General features: G+C 39.7%; 1 protein-coding gene across 4 annotated transcripts in view; it reads right to left on the bottom strand.

The window, feature by feature from the left end:
• Nucleotides 1-5,556: 5,556 nt before the first annotated feature.
• LOC129190150 (neuronal acetylcholine receptor subunit beta-2-like) overlaps nt 5,557-13,751 on the bottom strand; it is a 28,383-nt gene continuing 20,188 nt past the window's right edge. For 2 of the 4 annotated variants that reach the window (XM_054792589.1, XM_054792591.1), the window contains one exon: nt 9,370-12,533. In XM_054792589.1, coding sequence (XP_054648564.1) covers nt 12,378-12,533 — 156 coding nt within the window. In that variant the 3' untranslated portion in view covers nt 9,370-12,377. Of the gene's footprint in view, nt 5,826-5,926; nt 5,997-9,369; nt 12,534-13,751 lie in introns of those variants that run through there. The other 2 variants (XR_008572941.1, XR_008572942.1) reach the window with 2 other exon arrangements.

Below are 13,751 nucleotides of genomic sequence, written 5' to 3'. Positions count from 1 at the left end.
ACCCAAAATTAACGTCTTGTTACGCATCCGAATTAAAGTGTTAATTTAAAGTTCCAGAAATGTATTTTATTTGCTTCAGCATTTTTCTGTTTTAGTTTGTTTGACAAGTGACAACTACTTTGTAATGCGCATTACTGCCACCCACAGGACTGGAGCAGAACTGTATGGAGTTCAAATTGAAGGAAGTTTTGTATTAGTTTATGTTAAGATGCGGGCTGAAAAACATGTAGTAGCGTTGCCATGTTAGGCCAATTCAAGATGATAAATGTTTTAAAAATGAATATCATAAATTTAAGGATTAATAGATTCTGCTAGATATTGACGTCAACACAAATACCTCAGTATTTTACATAGAAGTACACTGTTAGAGAGAGTTCTCAAACCTGCGTAGCCCGACACCGATAAACTATAAATGACCCATTTAGGCACTTAATTGATTTTATGCACACAACAATGCTGGGGCAGCTTAAAGCATTAGCAGCTCTGTAGTAGAAGAGCCGTGAGAGCACTGCAGTGTCTGTCCAGGCTATAATTGCGGATGGAGAAATGCACTGATGATATTGTCGGTATGCAATTCATGGCTGGACGATAACGTCTCTTTTTTTTGTTCATGTTTGACACTGTGACCTTGTTATAATTTAGCAGACTCTGTCACTATAATGTACAATTTCTCCAATATATTGGCTTCACATGCTGACTATGGCCATAGTGGCTAGTACTGTATTATCAGTTCTACATATGTACCATATATCCTGAATAATTCATGTAAAAAGTGCATATGGGTCTCGACTGATGTCGTTCACTGTTTTAGAGTTCTGACGTATACTCACTGGACCCTTCATTAGGTACACCTGCATTTATCGAGCTACATTGCAATATCCGTATCCATAAGTCACGTTTAAAAACCAGAAAACATTATTATAGATCACAATTCTTAGTTTTTCTTGATACTAGAGCAGGGGTGTCCAAACTAATTCCAACAAGTTCCACATACTGAAAAATCCAAGGATGCGGGGGCACGTTTACATTTTTTTTTAAAAGCAACCCACGTAGATATGCCGAGACGTTTTTTATGTTTAAAGGAAAAACAGCCTGCATCTCAGCTTCATGTTATCGGTGACAAAGCATTTTTTAATACATTACACTTTTTTTTTTTTACAAGTATTTAAATTTTCTTCTCATACATTTTTTCCTGGAATATTATGTCCTTATTCTCATAATATTTTGACTTTATTATCGGACTATTATAACTTTTACCCAACCTAATATTTCTGAAATTGCAACTGTATTTTTTGTTTTGTTTGTTTCTCCTAAAATTATGACTTCTTTAAAAATTATATATTTTAGTCTTTAATGTTTCCACTTTATGCTATTTCTTTCTTAATATTCAATTTACTTAGACTTTATTCTCCAAATATTTTGTCTTTATTCTCGTAAAATGACTTCTCTTTTTTCCATTTTTGCTGTTGCTGTTGCTGTTTTGTGTTTTTTTTTTGAAAGTTTTGTTGTGTAATATCTTTCAAATGTGCCGAGGCCAATAAAAAAAAAAAAAACAGCCACGGGGCTTGAATGGCTCGCGAGCCGTACTTTGGACACCCCTTTACTAGAGCGACCAAATTGTCTTCAATTGAGCAATTAATTGTTTTTTTTTCTCAGAATGTTTTGAACTCCTGTTTCCACACCATGTATCAGGCAGAATAATGCTGCCATAGTAGAGATCTAAGTGGACGGAGCTCAACTTCAAAATAGCTGACGTCATGCCGTCCTTCTTTGGGTGGCATACTAACAGAGACTGCGTCAACAGCGCCTCTGCTGGTTGCAGCCCAGTACTGCATTTTGCCTCAATAAGCTTCAAGACACAAATAGTGAATGATAAATTCCACACCATCAACAGAATTACGTTATGAATGAATGCTGCTACAAGCACTAGAAACATTACTTTCTTACGTATACGAGCATCAATCTACATTGCGTCACACTAGTCTCAAGTGACAAGTGGATCAGTGGTTCTGATGTGAATGTGAGCTGCTGCTCCGCTGCGTCTTTGTGGCAGCAGGAAGGGAAGCAACCTCGCTCGCATGCACGCTCGCAGCTTGGCAGCCCCAGAGTCTTCACGACCAGTGGAACTGCTGGCTCCTCAATTTTAAGCTCAATTAGTTTTGTCGTCGTGAAGAAAAGCCAGACAAGGTTGTTGTCTTTGGAGCTCCCGGGGGTCGAAGGCCTCTGGACGGAAGGCAAATAAGACAGCAAGGTGGACATAGATGGTTGCGGCAACATGTTCTCATGGAATTGCATGCACACGGTTGAGCCTCTTAAGGCATTTTGCACGTCATCCGCCATCGTAAAGCTTTCTTTCGCCTGTCATTTAATCCACACTGCCTTTAAATGTGATGGCAGGGAAACATTTAATGAGTTCATGTCAACACAGTCCATTAGGGCGAACGTCACAATAGAATAAGCCTGGTTGGGATTAAGCATGAAAAAAAATGTCCATGTGATTAAAAGTGTTTGTACTTTAAAGCAACCTTTTTTGACTTGTGTACCCGCAAAGCCTTTTCGTCATACCGTGAGTTCCCCCTCACTCATATGTGTTGATAATTCTGCCAAAGTAGAGTGTAACACAACTGCTGTGATTTCGGCACAGCTGTGCCACAGGTTAATGTCTCCCTGGGGAAACTGGTTGTAGCGCACAGTTCTAAGTCCAGTTCTGGTCGGATTTCGGCGATGAAGAACGTACTTCCAGGTAGTCACGCTCGCAGATGGCCGCGGTGTTCGCGGAATAGACAGGCGACGGTGCGCAGGGATACGGCGGGGGACAAGTATAACGCCAAGCGATTTGTGAGGCCTGATTTTTTTGAGGAGGCATTTTTGGGATGCAGATGTTTTACTCTTTTGAACGCATATTATTTTGAGAAGCCAAACTCCTTACTTGTGTAACCCCAGCGACCTACATTCTTCATCGCCAAAATCCGACCAGAACCGGACTTCGGGGACCAAGTGAGGGGTAAGTCACTGTTGATGTACTACACCCCTGATGGGGATGTCAAACAACTTCAAGTCAAAAAATCCCAACGATCTCTTTAATATGAAATGACTGACAATATTTATCTTGGAAATCATTTATTAAATGTTTCCACACATCCCCTGCAATTTACACACACACCACTAGGGGCACGCGTACCCCTGGTTGAGAAACACTGCTTTAAAGGGCTGGCTATAATGATAATAATAATAATAGTTATTATTATTATTATTATTATATGTTTTATTTCATTGGACTTAACATCCTGGCATGGGTGTAAGTATTTCTTAAGCTGTACAATTGTATTTGATAATTAGCATTATTATTAGCATTATTGTACAATATTTGTATTATATACCATATATATATAAGGATATTATTTACATTTCATTGGCATTAACATGGCAAAAATGACATGGCTGTAAAATATTTCTGAAGCCATGAAATTTAATTTTTAATTATTATTATTATTTTAGCTGGGCTTTTTTCAGAATACTTAACATCGAAACTCGACATCGGTGTAAATATTTGTTCATCTCCACAATTACAGCATTATTATTAGTCTTCTCAGTATCATTAATGTTATTATTATTGTACAATATTTGTATTATATAGTGTCTATATATAATTTACATTTAATTGACTTCAACATGGCAACGTGACATGGCTGTGTAATATTCATTTAGAACAATTAGATTTTAAATTAAAATTTTTTTCAGTATTTTTTTGTCCAGTATACATTTTTTTGACATTGCAGAGGACTTAACATACTGTAGCTACGTGACATGGATGTAAAATACTTCTCATTATTGATTTGTATTATTACTGTTGTTGGATTATATTATTTATAATTAATATTTATAATGTATTATTTAATTTGTATATTTTCATTTGATCATACCTGACTTTTGGCATAATTTACATTTAACTGCTGGTTTTGGGCCGGACTGTGTGACCCTTTCACCTTCTTGCTGCCTATTTTTTTAGCGCCCGTTTCGGTCACACGGCTGATGAACAGCAACAGGCAAACGGCGGGCCGGCTCAGAGGAAGCAGAAAGACCTTGAGGCCCTGCAACAGGAAGCAGAAAAGGGCAAGTAGTTACATCAATGAGTGTCAGACAGGACTGTCCTCGTCCATTTGCGTCAACGTGACACTCGCTGTGTCTCGCTTTGCTTTGTCTTTGTCCTTCCAAGCTCTTCCAGGGCGATAATACACGCCGGTTTCTTTGCATGTGACCATCATCTCAGCCCTCTTCCTCCTCTCTCTTCTCATCCCAGCACTCGGCTGTCACCAGGCTGTGATGAGTCGTTTTTAAAAAGCGCTCTGCATCATCTTTCCCGTCCTGTCAGTCACCCTACGACCTCTGACTCCCTCTCCCAGTCGTCTCAGCCTTCAGGGACCCTCCTTTCCTTCTCCTCCTTCACGCTGCAGCATCATGAACACATCAGCCTCATGCATTGCGGCTATGCAGTGCTGTTGCGTGCGCAGCCATTCTGTGGCCTGCTGCAGCCACTAGTGGTGGATTCCTTCTGCTGCTGCGGCACACGTCCCCGTTAAAGCTCCCATGGATAATTAAGACATGTTTGTTCACCCACGCCGTTCCTTTGTCACTCTTCTGTGACTACATGTCGACATTTGGCACTTCTTGACATCCATTTTGTTTTTGACGAGTTAAAAAAAAATGATGGCGCCTTCTTCGTGTGGGCCTATTATATGATGAATTCACAAATCACATTTTTACATCCTCACATTAGTAACAGTCAATATGATATTATTATTTGCTTTGCGTATGTTACATATATTTCATAATAAAGCCGATAAACACAATATTTGATTCTATTCTATTCTATTCTTCTAACAAGTTAATTTTTTATGTCATAAAGACTTAAAAAATAAATACAATTTGCTTGAGTGGAGCTTTAAACATGTTATATTATTATAAATATGTTATATATATGTATTTTTATTGTTAGTTTTTTAAATGAATTTATATTATTTATTTTTTTATTTACAGTGACCCAGCAGTTTGATTAACTGTACATTTGAAATATTAAAAATGATATTATTTTCTTTACTTATTTTTTTTATTTAATAATAAAGTAATGACTGGAAAAATAAACACATTTACATTTCATTTGCTTAGAACTTTGTTTTGTTTTCTAACTACATTTTAAAAATGTTTTGCTGTAACTGGACTTTGATAAAAGAATATTATTTATTCTTTTGTTAAAGTCACTCAGCTCATTGTATGATACATTCACCCTTTTTACTTCTTGACATTTGTAATATTGAATATTATATTATTTGGCTTAATTCTTTTTGTATTTAATAATAACTGTAATTATATTAAAAATAAAGAAAAAAAATAAATAAAAACATAAATAAACATGTATTTATGTATGTAGTATTTATGCATGCCACAAACAATCAAATAATTTTGTCAATTTATGAACTATAAAATATTTTTGCGATGTGATTTCTCTAGTGGTGCAAACAAACCTTGACTTTGTGTAAATTGCAGTGACCCAAACGTCCACTAGCGAGCAGCATCGGGCACCTGAGGCAACTCCGGTGGGGTGGGGTTGGGGGGGTCAGACAAGTCGAGAAGAAAATAAATGTATATTGCAGAATCAGAGACGTTATGGACCGACCTCTGATGTCAGCGTCAACGTCCTGCAAGGTGTGGACCACCTTTGTCTGCTCCTTGGCCTGCAGGATGGATGGATAGACCCCTGACGCAACTGCACAGCAGCCACATGTCCTCTAATGCAGTTATGTAGTGCATAAATATCGACCAGGGTGCTGAAACGGCAGGTATAAATCGTAAATGGGGCCGTTGATAATGGCAGGAGATGGACGGCAATAGCGGACTACAGGAAACACGTGAAAGTGCTGACACTCACCAGCCTGGCGGGATGCACGCAAACAAACATGCGTGCTTATATTCCTCTCATGTTTGCTGAGTGTGGTGTCCTAAAAGGGGTCAACAGAAGAAGATGAGGCCTCATAACAAACGCACGCACACGTGGAAGCACGGTGGCTTGCGTGGAGAATAAATACGTATTGATTAGAAGAGGTTCTTAATGTTGGCTCCTCTGACAGCCTTGTTGTTTATGAGCCTGCTTTATCCTCCACCCTCACACCGCATTTTTCCCCGCAAGAAAAAGCCTGAAAAAGATGGCTCGTCTCGTAGTACATACAAATTATGCAAATCAACAATAAATGCAAATCAACAGGTGGCACCAAACAACTTCTCCTCAAGCCAGTTCTAGCTTTTCTTCCTGTCGCTCACACACACACCAGTGATCAGAGACCCACTGGGAAAAAGTGTTAGCAAACAACGGACAGGAGATGTGTTGCTATTTTTAAGATAACGCTGATCATTGAAGCATAGTCGTCTAACAACTGTCAAGCAGCTAAGAAATATATACAGTGGTGTGAAAAAGTGTTTGCCCCCCTTCCTGGTTTGTTGTTTTTTTTTTTGCATGTTTGTCACACTTAAATGTTTCAGATCATCAAACAAATTTAAATGAGTCAATGACAACACAACTGAAAACAAAATGCAGTTTTTAAATGAAACTTTTTGTGATGATGGGAGAAAAAAAAAGCAAAGCTACTCGGCCACGTGTGAAAAAGTGGTTGCCCCCTGAACCTAATAGCAACAACTGCAATCAAGCGTTTGTGGTAACTTGCAAGACTTGAGTCTCGTACAGGGCAGTGGAGGAAATTTGGCCCACTCATCTTTGCAGGATTGTTGTCATTCAGCCACACTGGGGGGTTTTCCAGCATGAAGCGCCTTTTTAAGGTCATGCCACAGCATCTCAATAGGATTCAGGTCAGGACTTTGACTAGGCCACTCCAAAGTCTTTAGCCATTCAGAGGTGGACTTGCTGGTGTGTTTTGGATCATTGTCCTGCTGCAGAACCCAAGTTGGTTTCAGCTTGAGGTCACCAACAGATGGCTGGACATTCTCCTTCAGGATTTTTTAGTAGACAGCAGAATTCATGGTTCTGTTTATCACAGCAAGTCTTCCAGGTCCTGAAGCAGCCCCAGATCATCACACTACCACCACCATATTTTACTGTTGGTATGATGTTTTTTCTGAAATTCGGCATTTGACTTTCACGCCAGATGTAATGGGACACACACCTTCCAAAAAGTGATGACTACTGACCTTAACTGAGGCAAGTGAGGCCTGCAGTTCTTTGGATGTTGTTGGGGGGTCTTTTGTGACCTCTTGGATGATAGATAGATCTGATAGATCTCCTTTAATCTCAGTTAAGCTTTGTTTCAACAGGGGGGGCAATCACTTTTTCACTCAGGGCCATGTACGAATGGATTTTTTTTGTCCTTTAATAATAAAAAGTTTTATTTAAAAACTGCATTTTGTGTTCAGTTGTGTTGTCATTGACTCATATTTCTTACAATATTTCTTCACAAATAATAGAAACACTTTTTGACACCACCGTAAAAACAACAAAAACAACTTGAAAAAGAAGTAGTGTGTTAAGTTCAGTGTTGTCTCGTATTCAGGTCAACACAGTAAGTTATCCGGTTTGGACGAGCACGGACCACCCATAGCTGCATACGGTAGGCCTATGCGCACCACCATATAATGCGACTGTTGTCCCAAACCTAATGGAAATTGAGGCAAATGCTAAGTGTCTTATTTATGTGGAAACATGCAGCTTAGAATGCAACCATCAACTATAATTGCTGAATCCGACTCCAATTCCACAGCTGTCACGTCTGTGGGATTATGTCGCCTCACGTTTGTGTGTGTGTGTGTGTGTGTGTGTGCAGATACAGTATTATAATATGTTGTGTCACCATCACTGTCACAGATTACCATCCATTAACACACACACATACACACACGTTTGTTGCTAGATCAACAGAGGCACGTTGCCAACAAATAGCCAGATTTGTGTGATGCCTGCAGGTTCCTTTTTAGGCCCCGGCGTCACAGTTGTGGGAATAATTTTCTATCTGATAAAGAGGGCGAGAGAACACGAGATTTTCCGGGTTTATAATCGCACAATGTGTGTGTGTGTGTGTGTTGTCTGCACTGCAGTGATACTTGCTTAGTTAAGTTAACAGAAGGTGAAGTTAAACACCCCGCGGTTGTAAGACTAATGAAGCCTTTTGTCAGAGCCAACAGTGCACGTCCCAAAATGCTCAGAGTTCTTGTAAACGATGTGAAGAAGTTTACTGGAGCAGCTAGGGAACAACCTGCTAAACTCACAACAACAATGAGAGGGCTACAAAAATTACACAACCTCTCACCTCAGCTACTTCAAGCATATGAGGTCAAGGATTCTTCAAAATCAACAGTGCCCTTGATTTGAAATAGGACAGAAAATAAATAGTAAAACGTCAAATGTTTGAAGATTAATAACTGGAAAGTGGAAAACCACAAAATCTCATGTACTGATTACCTGTGGTATTGTTCAATATCAATAGTTTTCCTGCATATTGTTGATATGACAATAATTGCTCAAATAGTTTCTTACATAAGTACATTTTGTGGCAAGCAACGGATTTGTTTGTTGTCCTTTATCAGATCACCTTTGAAAATCAGGACAGTAGTGTTCTTTTCTTGCATAGACTGAAAATAGAAATCAGGGAACAACCAATTTGTATTGTTATCGAAGTGATATCAATAAGTGGCACTTGTTTGACCTCAGGGATTCACTTCAAATTCAACATTCAAAATCAATCGTATTCTAGCATGGATATGCACTCCTGATCAAAATTTTAAGACCAAGAAAAAATGTAACCTTGAAAATCCTGATGGCTTCCAACGTTACTGGCATGACAAGGGGATCCCACCTGAAATGTTTTCCACAAGGCGCAGCGGAGGGGGCTGCTTTTTCCTTCAGTTGAACAATGGAGCTTCAGGTTGTGCAGGGGCGTCAAACGGCAATTGGCTATGTGGAGATGTTGCAGGGGGCATCCCTTATGACTCAAGGCCCTCGTCTGTGTGGTAATGACTGGCTTTTTCAACAGGACAACACTGCACTTCACAATCCAAAGAGTTCTTGCTTCCATATGTGATGATACCTACAGGTGGTCCTTGGGTTACGTACAGCTTGCATTCATAGACTCTGACGTAAGTCGGCTCTTACACCTAAATTATACCTAAATTAACTCCTAAGTCACTCACACGGTACACAAAACACATGAAGGACATGAAATGAGATAATAAAACACTAAATACAAGAATTAATTGAAACAATAGTAAAAACAAAAGGCAAAGTGCTAGTCATTTTTACGTCTCCATAATAAGAACACTACACTGCTTAATTATTACTGTCGCTTTGAGAGGATCAGCGACCTGGCAGTTACGTGTACTGTATAGTGTTAAAGAGTTTTGTGGTTTCCAGCTGTCTGTGAATGTGACATGAGTTCTGACTGTGTGTGTGTGTGTGTGTGTGTGTTGCTGCATGCAGAGGACAGTAGTTGAGTTTGCTGATGTTGTTTTGGCATAGTACGTTTTCATAATAAAGACATTGTTGATTGAGCGCCTTCCCATCATCGTTACATCTTTATCCTTAACGATGGATGTGATTGTAAGCAACTACGATTGGCACGTCAGCGTAAATGAGCTTAACATGTTCCATAATGCAGCACAGAGTGGACAATGAATGCGTCATCCCATCAACGTGTTGCTTTCACTTCCCTTTTATTGATCCACTTAGCTGACATTAAGGTCATGTTTCCTTCCACCAGTCCACAAAACAAACAAAAGGATTTAAGACAGTACACCTTTTTTGGCTCCTGCTGGCACCGGGAACAAGTCTTCATCGAAAGTACTTGAGCACTTGAATGCTTGTGTGACATCAGGCTCTCCAAGAAGATGCTGGACAGTGGAACAAGTGTTTGTCTTATTTGGTCCTGTCAGTAGAAAAGACTTGAATGAAATTATTGCTGTTATTTTCATTGGAGACAGATGCTGATGCTACACAATGATCATTGGTTTATGTGTGTATAGCTTGACAAACATCAGCAAAAACACCGTTTGCACCCCTTTTCTGACCTTCAAAGTGGACATCAGAAATAAATACAGCATACATGCTACTCGGGAGGTCATCTTTTTTTACTATTCATTTTGGCAAAGTGTGCTTGCCTGCTGACTGATGTCCTTCTCAAGCATTTTTTTTTGTCTTTGGGCTCTTGGAAAAGAAAAATAAGGGCCGTGCTTCATGCATGTAGGACAAGGGAACTGTAGAAAAAAGTAAAAACAGAAAGATGTCAAAACAGAGCAACGTCCTGAGCTGCTGTTAGTTCAGAGCTCTTATTAAGGTGACATTTGGCAACATGTGTGACTAAAACCAAGCAGTCGGGGTTGTCAACAGTTGGGATAGAAGTAGTGCAGCTCGTCTCCTAATTGATGTTTAGTTACAAGTCCCTGCATTTGTATTTTCCTTCAGTTCTTAACAAATAAATACACAACCAGGCTCAATGACACCATGCTTACAACAGGGCATGCTTCAGTAATATGTTCTTTTCGGTGGGTCTGTAGTGATAGATAAGTCTTCTGCACTCGCTTGGATTATTTTGACTTGTGAATTTTCAAAATGACGAAAAAAGGCAAATAATTGCTGATATCTGGGGTCACACCAATAAAGCCTTCAATGGAATAAAGTCCTGAGACACACTTCTTAACCAATCAATAATGGGTTACTTCTGACCTTTCAGACATGGCAAAAGCATAAAAAATTAAATAAAATACATCACATTCACCGCTCACTCATAAGTGCTGGTCTGGAAGAATTTCAGTGGAGGTGGCGAACAAAAACTTTATCAGGCTGATGTACATGAAATATAAACTCACGTATTTATTCATATAACACACTCAGAACGATGAGCAACATTGTGTCCGTCTCCTTTCTTTGTGTTGAACGGGGTCAATTAAGTGCTGCTGTTCAAGTGATGATGCATTCAAGCGCACTGGTAACTTAAGTTACTTAGGTAACTTAGGTTAGAGTGTTAGGCGTAGGCTTTCAGACATCAACCAATAAGAAGACGGAGGAATGCTGACATTACTGTCGGCCTGCAAGCTGGCCTTGTGAGGTGAACCTGAAATCTGACAGCCCCATTACTAATAGTGTTTAAGCGACATGGGCCAGCACTGATTCTGAAGGCCCTGAGAAGATTATACTGACATGGCAACTCATAGAAGCTGGCTGAAATCTGACTGGACAAAAAAATCTAACATACACATACACTACTGGAAGCGGTGCAGCCATGAGACACGCTACAAAATGAAGATAATGAACCACACGCAATAAATTAATGTAATTTCATAGTAGAAATATGAGAATTTACATTGTTTCTGATAGTGATTAGGTCACCAGTGAAGCCCCGACGGCACTGCACTGGATTCGGATCAAAAATATAAAAAATATGCATGGTGCGCACTTCGTGTTCATACTGGTATTTTTGTCATGAGACCAAAGGCTGAACGTTAAAGAACATATGCATAAAGTAGCGATTGGATTGGGAAGCTTTCGTGACACATCCATCTACTGGGTTGAGGTTATTTTTATACTCTGCTGCTTTTTTGTATGCCCCGATTTTCATTTGATTCGGTTTTCGACCAAACTTATCTCGTACACTGTCTTGGTTATTGTACGGTCAAAGAGCGCACCGAACAAACTAGGCATCCAAACGTTAGTGACTACTGTACAGTATGTCGGTGTGAAGAATAGATACTGGTCCTATTAGAGTTTGGACACCCTAAACAGATTCTACAGACTGGTCCATGTCTTTGGGCCGTGTAACCACATCACACCGGTTCACTTGCAAACAGACCGAGGCCCATCTCTCAAGCGGTCTCTTGCCACTTATTTGGTGCACACCAGGGTTCGGATAATCAATTTCACACTTCAACAAACGAACTGTACTGGCAGAGCAAACGCACCAGAGTTTGTGAACACGCTCTTGGATAATTGTATGCTTACAACTTTGTAGGAACACTATTGACAAGTGTCCCAGGGACAAAGAAAGGTCCACAAAGGCATGGTGTGGACCTCAACTCCATTAAACACATGTGGGTTGAAGTTATAAAAGGAGGCCATCAATGTTAACATAGCCCCCAGATCTCAGCAATCATATTGATCAGTGTAAAATTATCTATAGGTTACTCCACCCAGGCTTGATGAATCTCCTGCTTGAGCAGAAGATGGCAGGGGGGAGCACGATCAGAAGGAGAACAAGTGCTGTAGGCAGAGGGCTAAAGTGCATCACCAGAGTGTCAAGTGAGGAGGTAAGTTCATGTGTTGGGTTCTCGAAAGAAGGAATGGGGAATTGAGGTTGAATTTTTGTTTTTAAGACCACAAGTTTTAGGTTTCAGTTTTGGTCCATGTCTTCAACAACGGGGGTGTTGTAACTCTGGAACAGAGGCTGCATGAAGAGGCCCATAGTTCCCACCACGCATACACACACAAAGATCCACAGGAAGAGGCGGTCGATCACCATTGCCACGTACTTCCAGTCCTCAATGATCTGCAATGAGACAAAACAAAAATGACATTGTTGTAGAATCGTGGTTCCTTTTCACATCCCGTAATTTCCGATGTATTAGCCGCTACATTTTACACACGTTTTGAACCCTGCGCAGTGTTTCGGCAAATTTATGGCTAAAAACTACATTTTCCATGATGCTTAGAGTGCAGCTTCAGGAAGTAGTGAAGTGGAAGATAATGTCACATTTTGAAGTCTTATGCAGCAATCTCTGACAAATCTTAAGTAAGTTTGATCAAGTGTAGAATTACTACGGCTTCTGTTTGGACTACTCAGAGCGACAGCTGTCCGCTATCACCAAATGGCTTCGAAAGGCTGGACTACTGAAGAGGAGAGCTCAAGCTAAATAGATAAAAATCTTTGTTTGCCTCGAGAAAAAAGTGACAGCAAGAGCAACAACGAAAGAGAGAGAGAGAGAGAGAGAGAGAGAGTGAGAGAGAGAGAGTGACAAAATTATGAAGCTTTTCAATTGTGATGTTGGAGAAGATGACTTTAGTGGTTTTAGTTCCCAGGGGGAGGATGAGGATGGCGATTAATTATTTTTCTTGTAGGCTACTGTTTAACTAGTCAAGTTATATGCACTGTTCGGCACTGTTTGGAAATTGTATTTATTTCAATAAAAGTTAAAAAACTGTTTTTGTGAAACATCTTTCTGTGTACTAAATATTCCACGTTACGACGTGGACACCTGCGGATTATAGACTGGTGTGGCCTATATATGTACAAATCGTCTTTTCTCTTTAAATTTAGTGGGTGAGGCTTACATATTGGTGCGCTCTATAGTCCGAAAATTACGGTAATTTACAGTAAATCCGCCCACAAAATTGTATTTGTAAAAATAAATTGTACTAAAAGTACGATGTTGCATTCAAACAAAGCTACAATTTTCCCACAAAATATGCACAATGCTAAATGTGCTCAGTTAAATGAAAATAAAAATACAGGTCTAAAATGTCAATATTATTTTGCAATACTATTAAAGCATTCATAATTGTGGAACAATATTTTTAACTTTCTAATTAAATTATACAGAACATATAATGCATACAGGGCCGCACGGTGGTCTAGTGGTTAGCACGTTGGCCAACACAGTAACAGCTTGGAGATCGGGAGGACCTGGGTTCGATTCTCCCCTGGGCATTTCTGTGTGGAGTTTGCATGTTCTCCCCGTGTGTGCGTAATTTTCTCCGGGTACTCCGG

Source organism: Dunckerocampus dactyliophorus, chromosome 11, assembly GCF_027744805.1.
Source record: "Dunckerocampus dactyliophorus isolate RoL2022-P2 chromosome 11, RoL_Ddac_1.1, whole genome shotgun sequence".
Taxonomy (NCBI): Eukaryota; Metazoa; Chordata; class Actinopteri; order Syngnathiformes; family Syngnathidae; genus Dunckerocampus; species Dunckerocampus dactyliophorus.
This window is presented reverse-complemented; position numbering and strand designations above follow the sequence as displayed.